General features: G+C 65.2%; 1 protein-coding gene across 2 annotated transcripts in view; it reads right to left on the bottom strand.

The window, feature by feature from the left end:
• Positions 1–108: 108 nt before the first annotated feature.
• Positions 109–13,257, bottom strand: part of PKN1 (protein kinase N1) — a 52,509-nt gene continuing 39,360 nt past the window's right edge. For both annotated transcript variants that reach the window (XM_037887977.2, XM_037887976.2), the window contains exons 6-22: positions 12,986–13,199; positions 12,507–12,707; positions 11,502–11,611; positions 10,516–10,659; positions 9,866–9,941; positions 9,166–9,325; positions 8,558–8,660; positions 7,902–7,975; positions 7,088–7,154; positions 6,669–6,760; positions 6,324–6,500; positions 5,763–5,825; positions 5,406–5,482; positions 4,462–4,604; positions 3,863–3,970; positions 3,387–3,467; positions 109–2,831 (exon numbers count right to left, since the gene is read on the bottom strand). In XM_037887977.2, coding sequence (XP_037743905.1) covers positions 2,628–2,831; positions 3,387–3,467; positions 3,863–3,970; positions 4,462–4,604; positions 5,406–5,482; positions 5,763–5,825; positions 6,324–6,500; positions 6,669–6,760; positions 7,088–7,154; positions 7,902–7,975; positions 8,558–8,660; positions 9,166–9,325; positions 9,866–9,941; positions 10,516–10,659; positions 11,502–11,611; positions 12,507–12,707; positions 12,986–13,199 — 2,094 coding nt within the window. In that variant the 3' untranslated portion in view covers positions 109–2,627. The remainder of the gene's footprint in view (positions 2,832–3,386; positions 3,468–3,862; positions 3,971–4,461; positions 4,605–5,405; positions 5,483–5,762; positions 5,826–6,323; positions 6,501–6,668; positions 6,761–7,087; positions 7,155–7,901; positions 7,976–8,557; positions 8,661–9,165; positions 9,326–9,865; positions 9,942–10,515; positions 10,660–11,501; positions 11,612–12,506; positions 12,708–12,985; positions 13,200–13,257) is intronic.

Genomic DNA, 13,257 nt, shown 5'->3' with positions numbered 1-13,257 from the left:
CCAGGAGTCCTGAGTCCCAGCTGCTGCCCCCGAAGGGTTTCCCAGGGCACCGCGCTGGTTGGAGGGCTCTTCTAGCCTCCCACAATGAGACGCCTTCGACGCCCAGGCTGCGACATTTGCTTAACTGGTCTATAATTTACAACTCACATCTCATACCACAAAGGCAGCTCATTAGCTCCCTCTCACCCCACAGAACACAGCCCAAGGGTCTCCCTGCGGGGACAGAGGTAGTTAAAAGGCAGGCGGGTGGCAGGGCGCTGGCAGGGGGACTGTAACTTTGAGCCTTTGCCTGGAGCCAGAGCGACCCCACCCCAAAGGCTGACAGGCAGGGGCGGGAATGTTACAGAAGGGGAAACTGAGGCACACAGAAACGTGACTCCACCAGGTGCACACAGCAAGTCAGTGGCAGAGCCAAGGACAGAACCCAGAAATCCTGGCTCCCAGCCCCTCCTGCTCTAACCACAAGAGCTCACTCTCCTAGGTCCAGGACAGAACCCTGACTTCTGGCCACATGCCCCCTCTTTAACCACTAGACCTTTCTCTCTTCCCCATCAGTAACAGAACCCAGGAGTCCTGATTCTCAACCCCACCTCCATCACTAGACCCCCCCACCCATTCAGAAGCAGTGGGCTCGACTCCTGCCAACCAGGGGAATGGCCCCTCTTGTGGCAACGCTTCCCTGCAACCCCAACACTGCGGTCAGGGGCACAGCTCAGTGGAGGCTGGAGCAGCAAGCAGGTGCACGAAGCCCCAGTGGGGAGGCGCTGCAGGACAGGGCAGCACCCCGTGGATGGGAACTTAAAGACAGTGGCCATCTCCCCCCTTCCCCTCCCCCACCGGGCATGGGAGTACACAGGGAATCCCTACCCCCAGCCCCTGTGGATCTGCTGTGCCCTCAGCCCTTGTGCCTGCCTGGGCTCTGCCCCATCCCCATGGGGCCAGCAGCCCCCAGCTTTCACCCCAGTCATACCCAGGGAGGCCCCTGCTTCCCTTTATCAGGGGTGATGTGGCTCCAGCCCCTCTAACCTTCATGCCATGCAGGGCGGGGAGCTAGGACATCATGCTGAGTGCGGTCAGACATGTGAGAGACAAGGAAAATGCAGGGAGTGGGACATGGGCTCAGTGCCCCCATACAGCACTAGGGGGCGCTGTGCTGCAGGGAGCAGGGTGGGGGAGCACAGCGGGGCACTCTCCCTTCACAGTCAGTGCTGACCCTAAAACACCAGCGTGGCACTAGGGGGCGCTGTGCTGCAGGGAGCAGGGGTGGGGGGCACTCTCCCTTTCAAGGCAATGCACAGGGGCTCCTGGTTTTGGCTTAGAATTAAAGCTGGAGCCCTGATCAGTCATCGGGCTGGAAGGGACCCAAGAGGTCAAGTCCAGCACCCTGCACCGAGGCAGGGCCACGGGTACCTAGACCGTCCCCGACAGGTGTTTGGCCACCATGTTCTTAAAAACATGGCCCAGCCCATGGCCAGTGACGGGTGGGAGCGCCAGCTTCCTGGCCAAAGTCCCCTTGGGGCAGCCCCCTGCAGCCTGCCTCCAGTCCCTTCCCCTCCAGTCCTAAAACTGTTGTGTGCTGTTGCTGGTGGCTGTTAAGCAGCTGAAACATCCCACCCCAGAGGCAGCTGCATTTCAGTGCCAGGCCAGGGATCCCTGTATAAACAGCCCCCATGCCCCGCCGCAGCGGCAGCTGCCCCCACCAGTTCCTGCGTCAGCCGGCTCCAGATACTCCAAATGGTCCATGATACGAGGCAGAGCCCTCAGGCAAAGGGCTGGGCTGCCCCTTGCCAGGCCCTGGGGGAGCAGATGGGCCTACGGCCATGGGTAGAGGGCAGCTGAGCCCTGGGTAGAGCTGCAGTAGGATGAGGGGCTGCAGGGCATAAAGCCCCCCAGCTCAGGGGAGGTTTCCAGGGCCTCAGAGAGGGGCAGGGGGCTGGGTCACTGTATGGGGTGGGGGGGGGGGACCCTCCTGGGCACCCTTCTGGGAACTGGCCATGGAGCATCCCACCAGTCCTCCCCCAGGACCCAACATTGGGTGCCACTCCTCCGCCCTCAGGGTGGCCCCTACTTGCCCTGAGGGTCCAGCAGCTCCCCACCCCAACGAGCTGACTCCACCCTGGCCTGGCAAGGCCCCCACCTCCCCTCAGTGCTCATCTTCCCCCCGCCCAGGACACAGGGCACAGATCCCTCCTCTCGCTGCACCCCTGCCTCTGCGAGCAGGGGGTGGGGCTCAGCCTTTCACCCATGGAAATGCCAAGGCCAGACCCAGGCTGGGGGTAGGAACCAGGGCGGGGCCAGCGCTGCGCTCACCCCCTCCACTTGCTGGCAAAACTACAGTAGTCCAAGAGAAAGTTATGGGCAAAAGAGGCAGTGGGGGGCTCAGACAGGGGGCAGGTGGGGTTGGGGGCAGAGGTCCCTGGCAGGGATTCCAAGAGATCCACCTCCCCTGTCTTGCTTCTGCAGCCTTGGAGCCAAACTGTCCCCACAGCACAGATCCGGGCCGACTCCCCGCCCCAGTGAGTCCTTCACACAGGTGGGGGCAGGCTATCTCCGCAGAGTCCTTCAGAGCCCCAGGGGGTGCTGGTGGGAAACCCTCCGTCCGTTCCCGCGGCCCAGCTCTCCCCGGGCTAGCAGGTGTCCGCGAGGTAGTCGAAGTGGCGGAAGGCCTCCTGCTCGGCAGCGGTGAGCGGGCGCGGCTCGCGGGGCGGCGTCAGTGCGGGTGCCTCGGCCGTGAACTCCTCGTCGAAGTTGCTGATGTCCTCACGCCCCTTGATGATGGGGACGAAGGGGGGAGGGAGCCGCCGGGCCAGCAGGGCCTCCCAGTCAATGAACTGCGGGGGGAGGGGAGCAGTGAGCAAGTGGGGGCGGCTGCAGCCAGACTGGGAGTTAGCCCTGCCCTTGGGAACCCCCAGCAGGCTAGGCCGGGCTGGCCCTGGCCAAGCCTTGGGCAGCAGAAGGCAGCTGCAGGGTGGGAGTCTCAGCAGGGGGTGCTCTCCCCTGGGAGTCAGTGCTGGCTGCAATGCCCCCGTGCAGCACCAGGGGGCGCTGTGCTGCAGGAAGCAGGGCAAGGGCGCAGGAGGGGATGCGCTCCCCTGGCAGTCAGTGCTGGCCGCAATGCCCCCATGCAGCACCAGGGGGCGCTGTTGCCTAACATGACCTTAGACCAAGGGGGCTGCACTCCATCCTGGATATGGGGGAGGGGGCATCGCCTCCTGCAGGCTGAGCCAGGCATGGCAGTGCCAGCATCCAGCGGGGGCATCTCAGCAGGAGCCAGGCTGTAGCCAGGGAAGGGGGCTGCAGTGGAGGGTTGTTCTGTCTGGAGTGGGGGTGGCCGCAGGGCGGGATGTCGGGGGAAGGGGGAGGTTAACATGGGGGTGGGAACTGACCCTGAAGAACGGCTGCTTCTTGACGTCCTCGGCGTCCCGCTCGCTGGAGCCCAGGCGCCGGTCCGGGTTCCTGCGCAGGAGCTGGACAGAGACACCGTTACCCTCCAGCACCCTGCCCCCACCTCCCTCTCCATCCCCAGGGACCCCTCCCTGCCCCTGCTCTCCATCCCCGGAGACCCCCCAATCTCCATCCCCGGGGGGGACAGGCGCTGCACTGAGCCACCCTTCCTGATCCCCACCCAGAGCAGAGCCCTGGAGCATGAGGGTAGCTTGACCCGATGAGCCATGCACTGGAGGGGCAGGAGCTGCTCCAAGCTGGGGGCAGGGCCCCCACCTCCCCTTGATGCCCATCCCCCCGGCATCCGGTCCCTCCCCCCAGAGCCCAACCCCTGCTCCCACAGGCCCTTTGGGAGCTGCCCTGCCCCCCAGCCCAGCCCCAGTGTGTGTGTGATGGGGGCAAGGCCTGGCGTACTCACCCGGCGCATGACGCCGATGGCTTCGGTGGACAGGAAGCGGGGGTACCGCACCTCGTCATTCACGATGCTGTCAAACACCTCCTCCTCGTCGTCACCCGGGAATGGGGACTGCGGCGCAGAGCCGGGGGGCAGGTCAACATCCCGCCAGCTCAGAGTGACCCCCAGCACAAACCTGCCCCCACCCTGCCCCAAGCGCCACCCCAAACCTCATGGGGCTGACCCCATGCACCTCAGCCCTGACCCAGTCCCCCGTCCTGAACCAAGCACTCCCCCACCTCCACCCTACCCAATATCTCCCCACCTTTGACCCAGCCCCCCGCCCTCTCCCAAGTGCCCTCCCTGCGCGGGCACCTGTGACCCGGCCCCTCCCCCCTGCCCCAACCACCCCTCCCATCTTTGAACAGCCCTCCCAGCCCAAGCCACACCCCCTCCCTCCATTCAGACCCACCCCCAATCCTGCTGGGAGCACCCCTCTGAACTAGTCCTCACTCTGAGCCCCTCCCTCACCTTACCTGCCCCTCCAACTGCCCTCCCCCACCCCAACCAGCCCTGGGATGGCCATGTGAAGGCCCAGGAGAAGACCCCGCCCCCCGACTCACCTCCCCCACCAGCATCTCGTAAACCAAGACGCCCAGCCCCCACCAGTCCACGGCACGGGTGTAGGACGTGTCTGTCAGCACCTCGGGCGCCAGGAACTCGGGGGTCCCGCAGAACGTGCTGGTGCGGTCGCCATAGCCCATCCCTGAGCAGGGAGGGGAAAGGGTTAAACCCTGGGGTCCCCCCATGCACTGAGCAACACCCTCCCCATTGCAGGGTGGGGGCTACGCCTACGCCTCCAGCTCCCAGGAGGCCACAGACCCACCAAGGCTCCTGCCCCCACTGCCCTCCCCTTCAACTGCTCCCAAGCTAAGCAGGGTCAGTGCATGGAGAGAGCTCCCAGAGAGCGGGTGGGGGCTCAGCAGGGGGCGCTATCCCCTCAGTCAGGCTGGCCCCAATACCCCAGTGCAGCACTTGGGGGCACTGTGCTGCAGGGGATGGGGTGGGAGCTCAGTAGGGGGTGTTGTGATGCAGGGGGTGGGGGGATTAGTAGGGGGCGCTGTGCTAAAGGGGGTGGGAAAATGGGGGCTCAATAGGGGGCACTGTGCTGCAGGAGTTGCCATACCCCAGGGTGGTTATTAACAACCCCTGAGCTCCCCCACAGAGCTGCATTTGTCCTGGTGTCCCTAGCAGGGCGCTTCTATCCCCCTGCAACCAGATACGCGCCTCTCCTTCACTTCCTGTCCCAAAGTGCTGCATTCCCCCCGAGTCCCACAGCTGCCACGTCCCCCCACAGAAGTGGCTGCACTCCGGTGCTGGGTTAGCCACACTCCTATAAGCAGCTTCTATGTTCCACCCCAGAGGTGGCTGCATTGCAGCAGCAGGTGGAACTGGGCACAGAGACTCCCACCTGCCTGACGGGCCCCGGTGGCAAAGTATCTCGAAACTCACACGTAACTGCCCCTGGTACCCTTGCCCCCTCCCTTGCCCTGTGCCCAGCACCCACCTTCCTTGCACAGGCCAAAGTCTGCGATCTTCACAAAACCCTCCTTGTCCAGTAATAAATTATCCAGCTTCAGGTCCCTGAAGGAGGAGGGTGCGAGGGTCAGTGTGTGCAGGCAGGCTAGGAGTCCAGACTGCTGGGATCTATCCCCAGTGATGGGAGGGGACTGAGGTCTAGTGGTTAGAGCAGGGACGGCTGGGAGTCTGGACTCCTGGGTCCTAGCCCCAGCTATGCACCTTATCCACAAAGTACCATCCTGGCTGTGTGCCTCAGTTTCCCTACCTGTACAGCAGGGTGCAGAGCCGGGAGCCCCATGCTGGGCAAGGGAATGTCCCCCCTCCCCCGTTGAGAGTCTCTTACCTGTACACGATTTTGCGCTCGTGAAGAAACTGCAAGCCAAGGATGACGCACGCAGCGTAAAACCTGCAAGGCAGGCCGGAGGCCGGGGGTGGGTGTCAATGCTGCAGCCCGTGCTGGGACAGCCCCTCCCCGCTGGCTCTGCCATATGGAGCAAACCCATCCCAGGTGGGGAGCAAGAGCAGGCCAGGAGTCAGGACTCCTGGGTTCCACACCTGGCTCTGGGAGGGGAGCAGTGTCTAGTGGTTAGCGCAGGGGGCTGGGAGTCAGGACTCCCGGGTTCCACACCTGGCTGTGGGAGGGGAGCGGTGTCTAGCGGTTAGCGCAGGGGGCTGGGAGTCAGGACTCCTGGGTTCCACACCTGGCTCTGGGAGGGGAGAGGTGTCTAGCGGTTAGCGCAGGGGGCTGGGAGTCAGGACTCCTGGGTTCCAGGCCTGGCTCTGGGAGGGGAGCGGTGTCTAGTGGTAAGAGCAGGGGGCTGGGAGCCAGGACTCCTGGGTTCCGGGGCTGGCTGGGACTGCCAGTGAGGCCCTGTGGGCTGGCGCGCGGCTGCCCCGCACTCACGTGGCCCGTGGCTCGGTGAAGACGTCGGTGTGGATGTGCATCATGAGGTCGCCGCCGGCCGTGTACTCCATGACGAAGCAGACGTGCTCGGGCGTCTGGAAGCAGGCGAAGAGGTTCACCAGGAACGGGTGCCGCGAGCTATTCACCGTCTCGAAGATCCGCTTCTCGCACATCAGGCTGCAGGGGAGGGGCGACACGGGGAGGGGTGGGGAAAGGCAGGCGTGGGGTGAGGGAGATGGTTCCCCAGGCCCCCAGCCCCTCTGCCCCCAGCAGGGGTCTCCAGAGGGGACCTGGCTGGGTCTCCATGGCACCGAGGGGAGGGGTGGGGGGGTGCTGGTCACTCACCTCTCCACCTCGTCCCGCGCCACAATGTCGCCCTTCTTCAAGGCTTTGATGGCGTAGAGCTCCCCTGTGCGGCTGTATTCAGAGAGCAGCACCTGCAGCCACGCAGCCGGTGTTAGGGGCTGCACCGTGGCTGGGGGCCAGGGCTGCTGGGAGGGGAGTGGGGTCTAGTGGTGAGAGCAGGGGGGCTGGGAGCCACGACTCCTGGGTCTTCTCCCCAGCTCTGGCAAGGATTTGTGGCAGGACTGGGTGCAAATCACTTATCAGTGTCGTTTCTCTGCCCCGCTGGGAAGGGCCCGGATGGGGTGGGAGGCACTTAAGACTTCCCACCACAGCAGGGGGCTGCAGATGAATGAGTTGGGGGAAGCCCTTGGGGGGTTGCTGGGGGAATGGGCGCGAGTGGGGCTGGGTCCAAGACTCACTTTGCCGAAGTGCCCGCGTCCCAGCACGGCCAGGAACCTGAAGTCATCCAGCGTCAAGGGCGTCGTCCTGGGGGGCAGAGGCAGAGTGAGAACCGGGCACCGCTGCGGCTGGCAGCCGGCGTGGGGAGGGGAGGGACCTGCGCACCACGGGGCAGCGAGTCCCCTTACCCCTCCCCCGGCCCAACCCTGAGCAGGGGGGTCTGCGAATGGTGCCCCCCTAATCCCCACCCCCTCTGGGGAGACAAGAGCCCCAGGAGGGGGAGGGGCTGCTCGCTTCACCCCTGCCCCCCCCACAACCCGACCCCCTCTGTCAGACGGCTCTGGGCAGCGAGAGCCCCTGGTGGGGGCTGAGGGGGGCAGGGTGGGATCCTGGGGATGAAGTGACAGTCCCACCGGGGGTCCCAAGAGACAGGCTCTGGGGTAAGGGAAGGGGTCTGTGGGGAGGAATGGGACTAACAAGTGTGTGTGTGGGGGTGGGGAGCGAGGCAGGAAGTGGGGGAGGGGTCTGGCAGTATGGAGGGGTGGGGCCAGCAGGTGGGGGAGGGGCTTGGCATGTGGCAGCTGATAACCTGGGTGGGGCCCTGTTGCCAGTCTTGCCCCTGGAGAGGCTGGGAGGTTGGAGCAGGGCTGGGGGAAGGGGTTTTCCCTCCGCTTGCCTTGGCGGCAACTTCCAGCGAGGAGCGTGAGAGAGCAGTGGCCAGGGGTCTGGGTCAGAAGCAAATGGGGCTGGGAGGGACCCTGAGGTCTCTGGGGCTGGGCTGGGCAGGCACACGCGGGGAAGATGGGGGGCAACATGGGGGCAGGGGTCCCTCACCTGTGCAGGGTGCTATTCCCAGGCCTTTGGGTGTCTCCTCCTGGCACCGGCTCCTTGTCTCCTGCTTGCGGGCTCTGGGGGGCAGACGGGGGTGGAGGGTTAGGCAGGCAGGAGCTCCCCCAGCCCCCTCACTGCCCGCTGTGCCAGGCGTTGTGGGGCAGCTGAGAAGGCACACAGTCCCATGGCAGTGCTGGGTGGTGCCAGGGGTCAGCAGGACCTAATCTTCCCCCCTGGAGTACCGAGGGGCCCAGCCATGAGGCAGGGAATCTCCATCTACAACTCCCCACTGGCGCTGCATCTCCAGGGTGCCCATCCCCATGAACTCTGGGCGCAGCTGATGGCAGGCCCCGTCAGACAGGAGGGAGCGAGAGTCGGGTCCCCAGTCGCCGGTGGCAGGGGGCCCGTTCCCTCCCCTGGGCTCTGACTGCAGGGAGCCCCTGGGTCTGGCACTGGCTCCCCGTGGGGCTGGGTGTGGGCTGCGGGGTCCCCATGTCTGGTGCTGGAGCCCAGGGTGGGCGGTTCCCCGGGTCTGGCACTGCTGCCTGGCGACGGGTGGTTCCCTGTCCCTGGCGCCGGGGACCTGGCCCATCCCTGCCATCCCCGGAAGTTGCTCTAGTGGACAGGACCAGCCCCCCACGTGACAGGGGGAGCCTTACCAGTGCGCCCCTCTCCGGTCGCTCCCCACCTTCGGCCGGCTGGCCTGGCTGCTCCTGCTGCGGCTTATCAATGTCCAGGGTCAGTTTCTCGATGGAGAAGTCTCTGCGGGGCAGGGGTTGGGGTGGGGGGATTAGAGGGGAAGACCCATGGGATCCCCCCATAGCCCCCTCCCCCCAGATCCCCGGAGCGGATGGAGCTGGGGGACCCTGCCTGGGAGGCTGGTGGGTCTGACGACAGGAGGTAGCTGCCCCCTTGTGACACCCCCGCTTGCAAGCAGTTGTTTGGGGGGCCCTGGCAAACCTCCTGCCCCCTTCCACAGCTGGGTGGTGAGGCACCCCCATGCTTCTGGCAATATTTGGGCTCTCGCCCCACAGACCTGGGCCCCCCCATCATCCCACGGGAGGCAGCTTGGCCGGCCTGCCGGGGCTGTGAGGCCTGCCACTCCCTCCCTCCACAGCGGGGGGCTGTCCCTGGGGGCCCGGCCCAACCCCCACAGCCCCGGGCCCCAGAGCGAGGGCAGAATGGGCCCCCCCCGGGGGTCGTGCCGGGTGCGGTGAGCTCCAGCCCCCCCCTCCCCCCCGCTGCCCCAGGGACCCCCAGGGCTCACCTGGCCAGGCTGTGGTGGCCCTCGGAGCCGGGCCCGGTGGGCATGTGGGCCGAGGGGCTGTAGGCACCGGTGGAGCTGGTGGTGGGCAGGAGGCGCCGTAGCAGCCGCACCCACGTGGCGATGTCAATGTTCATCTGGCGGGCGCGCAGGAAGGCCTTGCCTGGGGGGGGGTCAAAAGTCACAGTGGGACCGGTCCCCCCCACACACCTCCAGTCATCCCCCCAGAGCTGCATAGGGCTGGGAATGCAGCCGAACCCGGAGCCTCAGCAGCAGGACACTGCAGCGCCCAGTACCCGCCCCCCGGGGTGGGGGATATGGGGTAGAGCCAAGCGTTGGCCCCCAAGGAAGGGGGAGGAGTATAGGGAGCAGAGCCCGTCCCCACAAGGAGGAATGGGGATATGGGGCAGCATCAGCCCTCAAGGGGTGGAGGGGGTTATGGGGCAGCATCAGACCCCAAGAGGGGGAAGGAAGATATGGGGCAGAGCCCAGCATCAGCCCCCAAGGAAGGGGGAGGGGCATAGGGGACAGAGCTGCCCCCACAGTGAGGAATGGGGATATGGGGCAGAGTCAGCTCCCAAGCAGGGAGGGGGACACAGGCTGGCACCTGGTGCCCACCCATATCTCTGGGCTGGGGGTTTACGCAGGAGCCTCCCTGGGGCCCTGGGCCCTGCATTTGGGTCGTGCCCACCCCAGACAGCACCTTGCTGCTTGGAGAAAATCTTCTTCTGCCTCTGGAGCTTGGGGATGCGCTCAATGACAGGGTCGAAGAAGGTCACCTGGGGCGGCAAGAGACCGGGATGAGGGGCTGGGCCCGGGCAGGGATGGGGGGCCCAGGACAGGGTGAGGTCAGTGCAACCCCTCCTTGAGATATTACTCTGCTCATGGGGCAATGGGGAAGCTCCCACCCCACAGTGCAATGGGGCCAGCACAGGCCCCACCCCAGCGAGCCCATGGGGTGACTAGCTGAGTATGGAGGAGTCCAGGGGCCAAGGGGCTCCCCCCGGCCGGTGAATTTACCTTGGTGAGTGTTGGGAAGGGGACGTGGCCAGTTCCCCTCGCCCCAGGGCCTGTTCCCTGCTCCCCCTCCTAGGGGCCTGCTCCCCGCTCCCCCCGCCCCAGGGCCTGCTACCCGCTTCACCCTCCTCCCCGGGACCTGCAACCCCCTCTCCACTCCTCCCCGCCAGGGGCCTGCTCCCCTTCCACCGTCCTGGGACTGCTCCCCACTTCTTCCCCTCAGGAGCCTGCTCCTTGCTCCCCCCCTCCTCCCCCACAGGGCCTGCTCCCCCTTCTGTCCCCCCAGGGCTTGCTCCCCATCCCTGTTATCCTGATCCCACCCGTTGCGGGCATCACCTCAGCCAGCAGGGTGCCCTGGGGCTCCAGGTCCAGGTGGATCTCGTGGCGTTGGTTATCCAGGAAGTCTTCCAGCTTGAGATGCTTCAAGGCACAGAGGCTGCGGTAATCCCGCCAGTACACTGAGATCTCCAGCTCCCGTGCCTGGGGGGCAGAGTCAGGAGTGAGAGAGACCCCAGCCAGGGCTATGGGGCAGCTGGGCGTGGGGGGCAAGGCAGTGCGGAAGCCCCATCCACCACCTGGTAGCTCCACCCACAACCCCCCAAAGGAGCTGGTTATTTGGGCTAAAATGTTGGAGCCATTATTAGGTTCCAGTGTAAACAGTTTCCCACTGACACGGGGCCACTTTAACCCCTTCCAGTAGCTTTTTCAGCTGTGGCTCAGCTGAGTTTTGGGACCGGGGTGGGGGGCGATTACAACTCAGTTAGAGCTGGAGTGCAGATGGGAGCTGGCTGTGCCCCGCTAAACACTTTGGGCTGGGTAAGGCCCAGTCCACACTACAAAGTGTGACAATGTTGGAAGCAGAATCAGGGCTGGGCCATGTTGGAACCAGGTGTCCTAATCCGGTTAGGAGCACAGAGTCCAGGGGGACGGGGAAGCTGAGCACTGGAAGCTCAGTTCTGTTCACTTACCAGGACTGGATCGGCAGTGCGGGCAATGCAACAACCAGGCTGGAGGGACTGGGGGTCAGGACTCCTGGGTTCTATCCCCAGTGCTGGGAAGGGAGTGGGGTCTAATGATTAGAGCGGGGGGGGGGGGGCTGAGGGCCAGGACTCCTGGGTTCTATCCCTGGCTCTGGGAGGGAAGTAGCATCTAGTGATTAGAGCAGGGGGGAGAGGCACTGGGGGCCAGGACTCCTGGGTTCTATTCCTGGCTCCACCTCCCTCAGAGAGGCTCATCTGAGTCAGGTGCGTGGCTGCCCTTTGCCCAGACCCAGCATCCTGGAGCAGCAGGGCCCGATGTGTGCATGTCCCCCGCACACTCACCCTCTCCAGCTCCAGGGCGAAGGTCTGGTTCCAGGCCTGCTGGCCCACAGGCTTCCAGGCCGTCTGCCCCACCACAGTGTTATCCAGCTTCAGCACGGCGCTCACCTCATCTGCGGGGAGAGGCGCACGTCACCGTGGGCCACCCCCTATCCGTCCTATCGCTGCCTCCTCAGAGCTGGGCCCTGCCAGCTGAACATTTGGGAAGCTCCCAGCACATAGTGGGTACCACTGTAAATGCTATTATACCAGTAACAACCAGGGGGTGCTGTTACACAGCCTGATGCTCTTTGCGTGCGAGTGAGTGTTCAGCCTCGGGAGACACGCTACGTGTTGCTGGTGGCACGACAGTTCCACGCTTCGCAGGGAAGCTGCTGCAAGCGGCAGGGGAGTTTGGACCCAGCTTGGGTCTCTCCAGCGAGAGTCAGTGCTTGGGACAGAGTCGCTTTCTGGGCATCAAGAGTCGGTGCAAGGCTGAGGTCCTGGGTTGCCCTGCGTGCTACTGTGCCCACTTCTGCCCCAGGACTGGGGCAGCGACAATAAACTAGTTCCATTGAGGGACTCCCCAGACTCTGTGTCATGATTTCTCCCCCAAGGGGAAACCACCCTGCTTTGCGCTGCGGGGAGTGTGCCCGGGTGATGGTGCCAACGCCCCCCGAATGCCTGCCAGCTGACAACTCCTTACAACCACCATCCGCCCCCATCAACAACCATCCTCCGCCTCCAAGAGTCTAATCCATCTCCCCCTCCCTTACCCCACACAGCACCCCCGATCCTCTCCCTCAACCCCTCTACAGCACCCCCCCGTCCCCTCCCACATACCTCTGATCCCCCTCCCCTGCAGCACAACACCCTCCCTCGCTCCCCTCCCACTCTGCAGCAACCCGACGGGATCCCCTCCCACACCCCCACCTGCATCCCTCCAATCCCCTCACCCAATCCCCCTGGCACCACAGCGCCCCACCCCCGGGTGTTCCCAGCCAGGGGCTGGGTGCCCGGCTCACTCACTGCTGAAGTCATCGGCTTTGAGGACGGTCCGGCCGCTCAGGCTGCCGCTGCGGCTGTAGAGCCCCCGCCCGCTGCGGTTCATGAAGTAGGGGCGCACCTCGCCGGGGTTGTTGCAGGGCAGCGAGACAGTAGCACCACGGGTCCGGCCAGGCACCGACTCCAGCAGCCCGCTGCAGCCCAGCAGCTGCACCTCCAGCATCCCTGGGGGGTTGGGGGGGCGGGGTTAGAGCAGTGGGCTGGGCGCCAGGACTCCTGGGTTCTATTCCCAGCCCTGGGAGGGGAGTGGGGGCTAGTGGTTAGAGCAGAGAGAACCTGGGAGCCAGGACTCCTGGGTGCTATTCCAGCTCTCTCACTGACTTGCTGTTCCCTGGGGGGTATCCAGGGACTGGTCTCTGTGGGGCGCTAGGGGGCGCTGCCCCAGGGGGCCGGTACCTTGGTGTTTGCCCCAGTGGGACTGTTGCCAGTGGGCCCCGGGGTACCTGTGAGGGGCGAGGGCTTGCAGAGCGTGCTGTACTGGTTGTGCTGGTAGGGGGTGCTGTTGCGGGCGCTGAAGGCGGGCGAGGAGGCCATGATCAGCTCCTCCTTGACGATGCAGCCCTTGGGGTGCTCCTCGGGCAGCTCCCCCACGCGCCGCTCCAGTGCCAGGCGCAGCAGGTCCAGCTTCTGGCTCGACTCGGTCAGCTTCGCCTGGGCCTGCAATGGGCACAGCGTGGGCATGGCCCCCGAGACCCCCCGTGCCCCCACATGCGCT

This window comes from Chelonia mydas, chromosome 20, assembly GCF_015237465.2.
Source record: "Chelonia mydas isolate rCheMyd1 chromosome 20, rCheMyd1.pri.v2, whole genome shotgun sequence".
NCBI classification, from domain to species: domain Eukaryota; kingdom Metazoa; phylum Chordata; order Testudines; family Cheloniidae; genus Chelonia; species Chelonia mydas.
The sequence above is the reverse complement of the archived record's forward strand: the minus strand, read 5'-3'. Positions and strand labels throughout refer to the sequence as shown.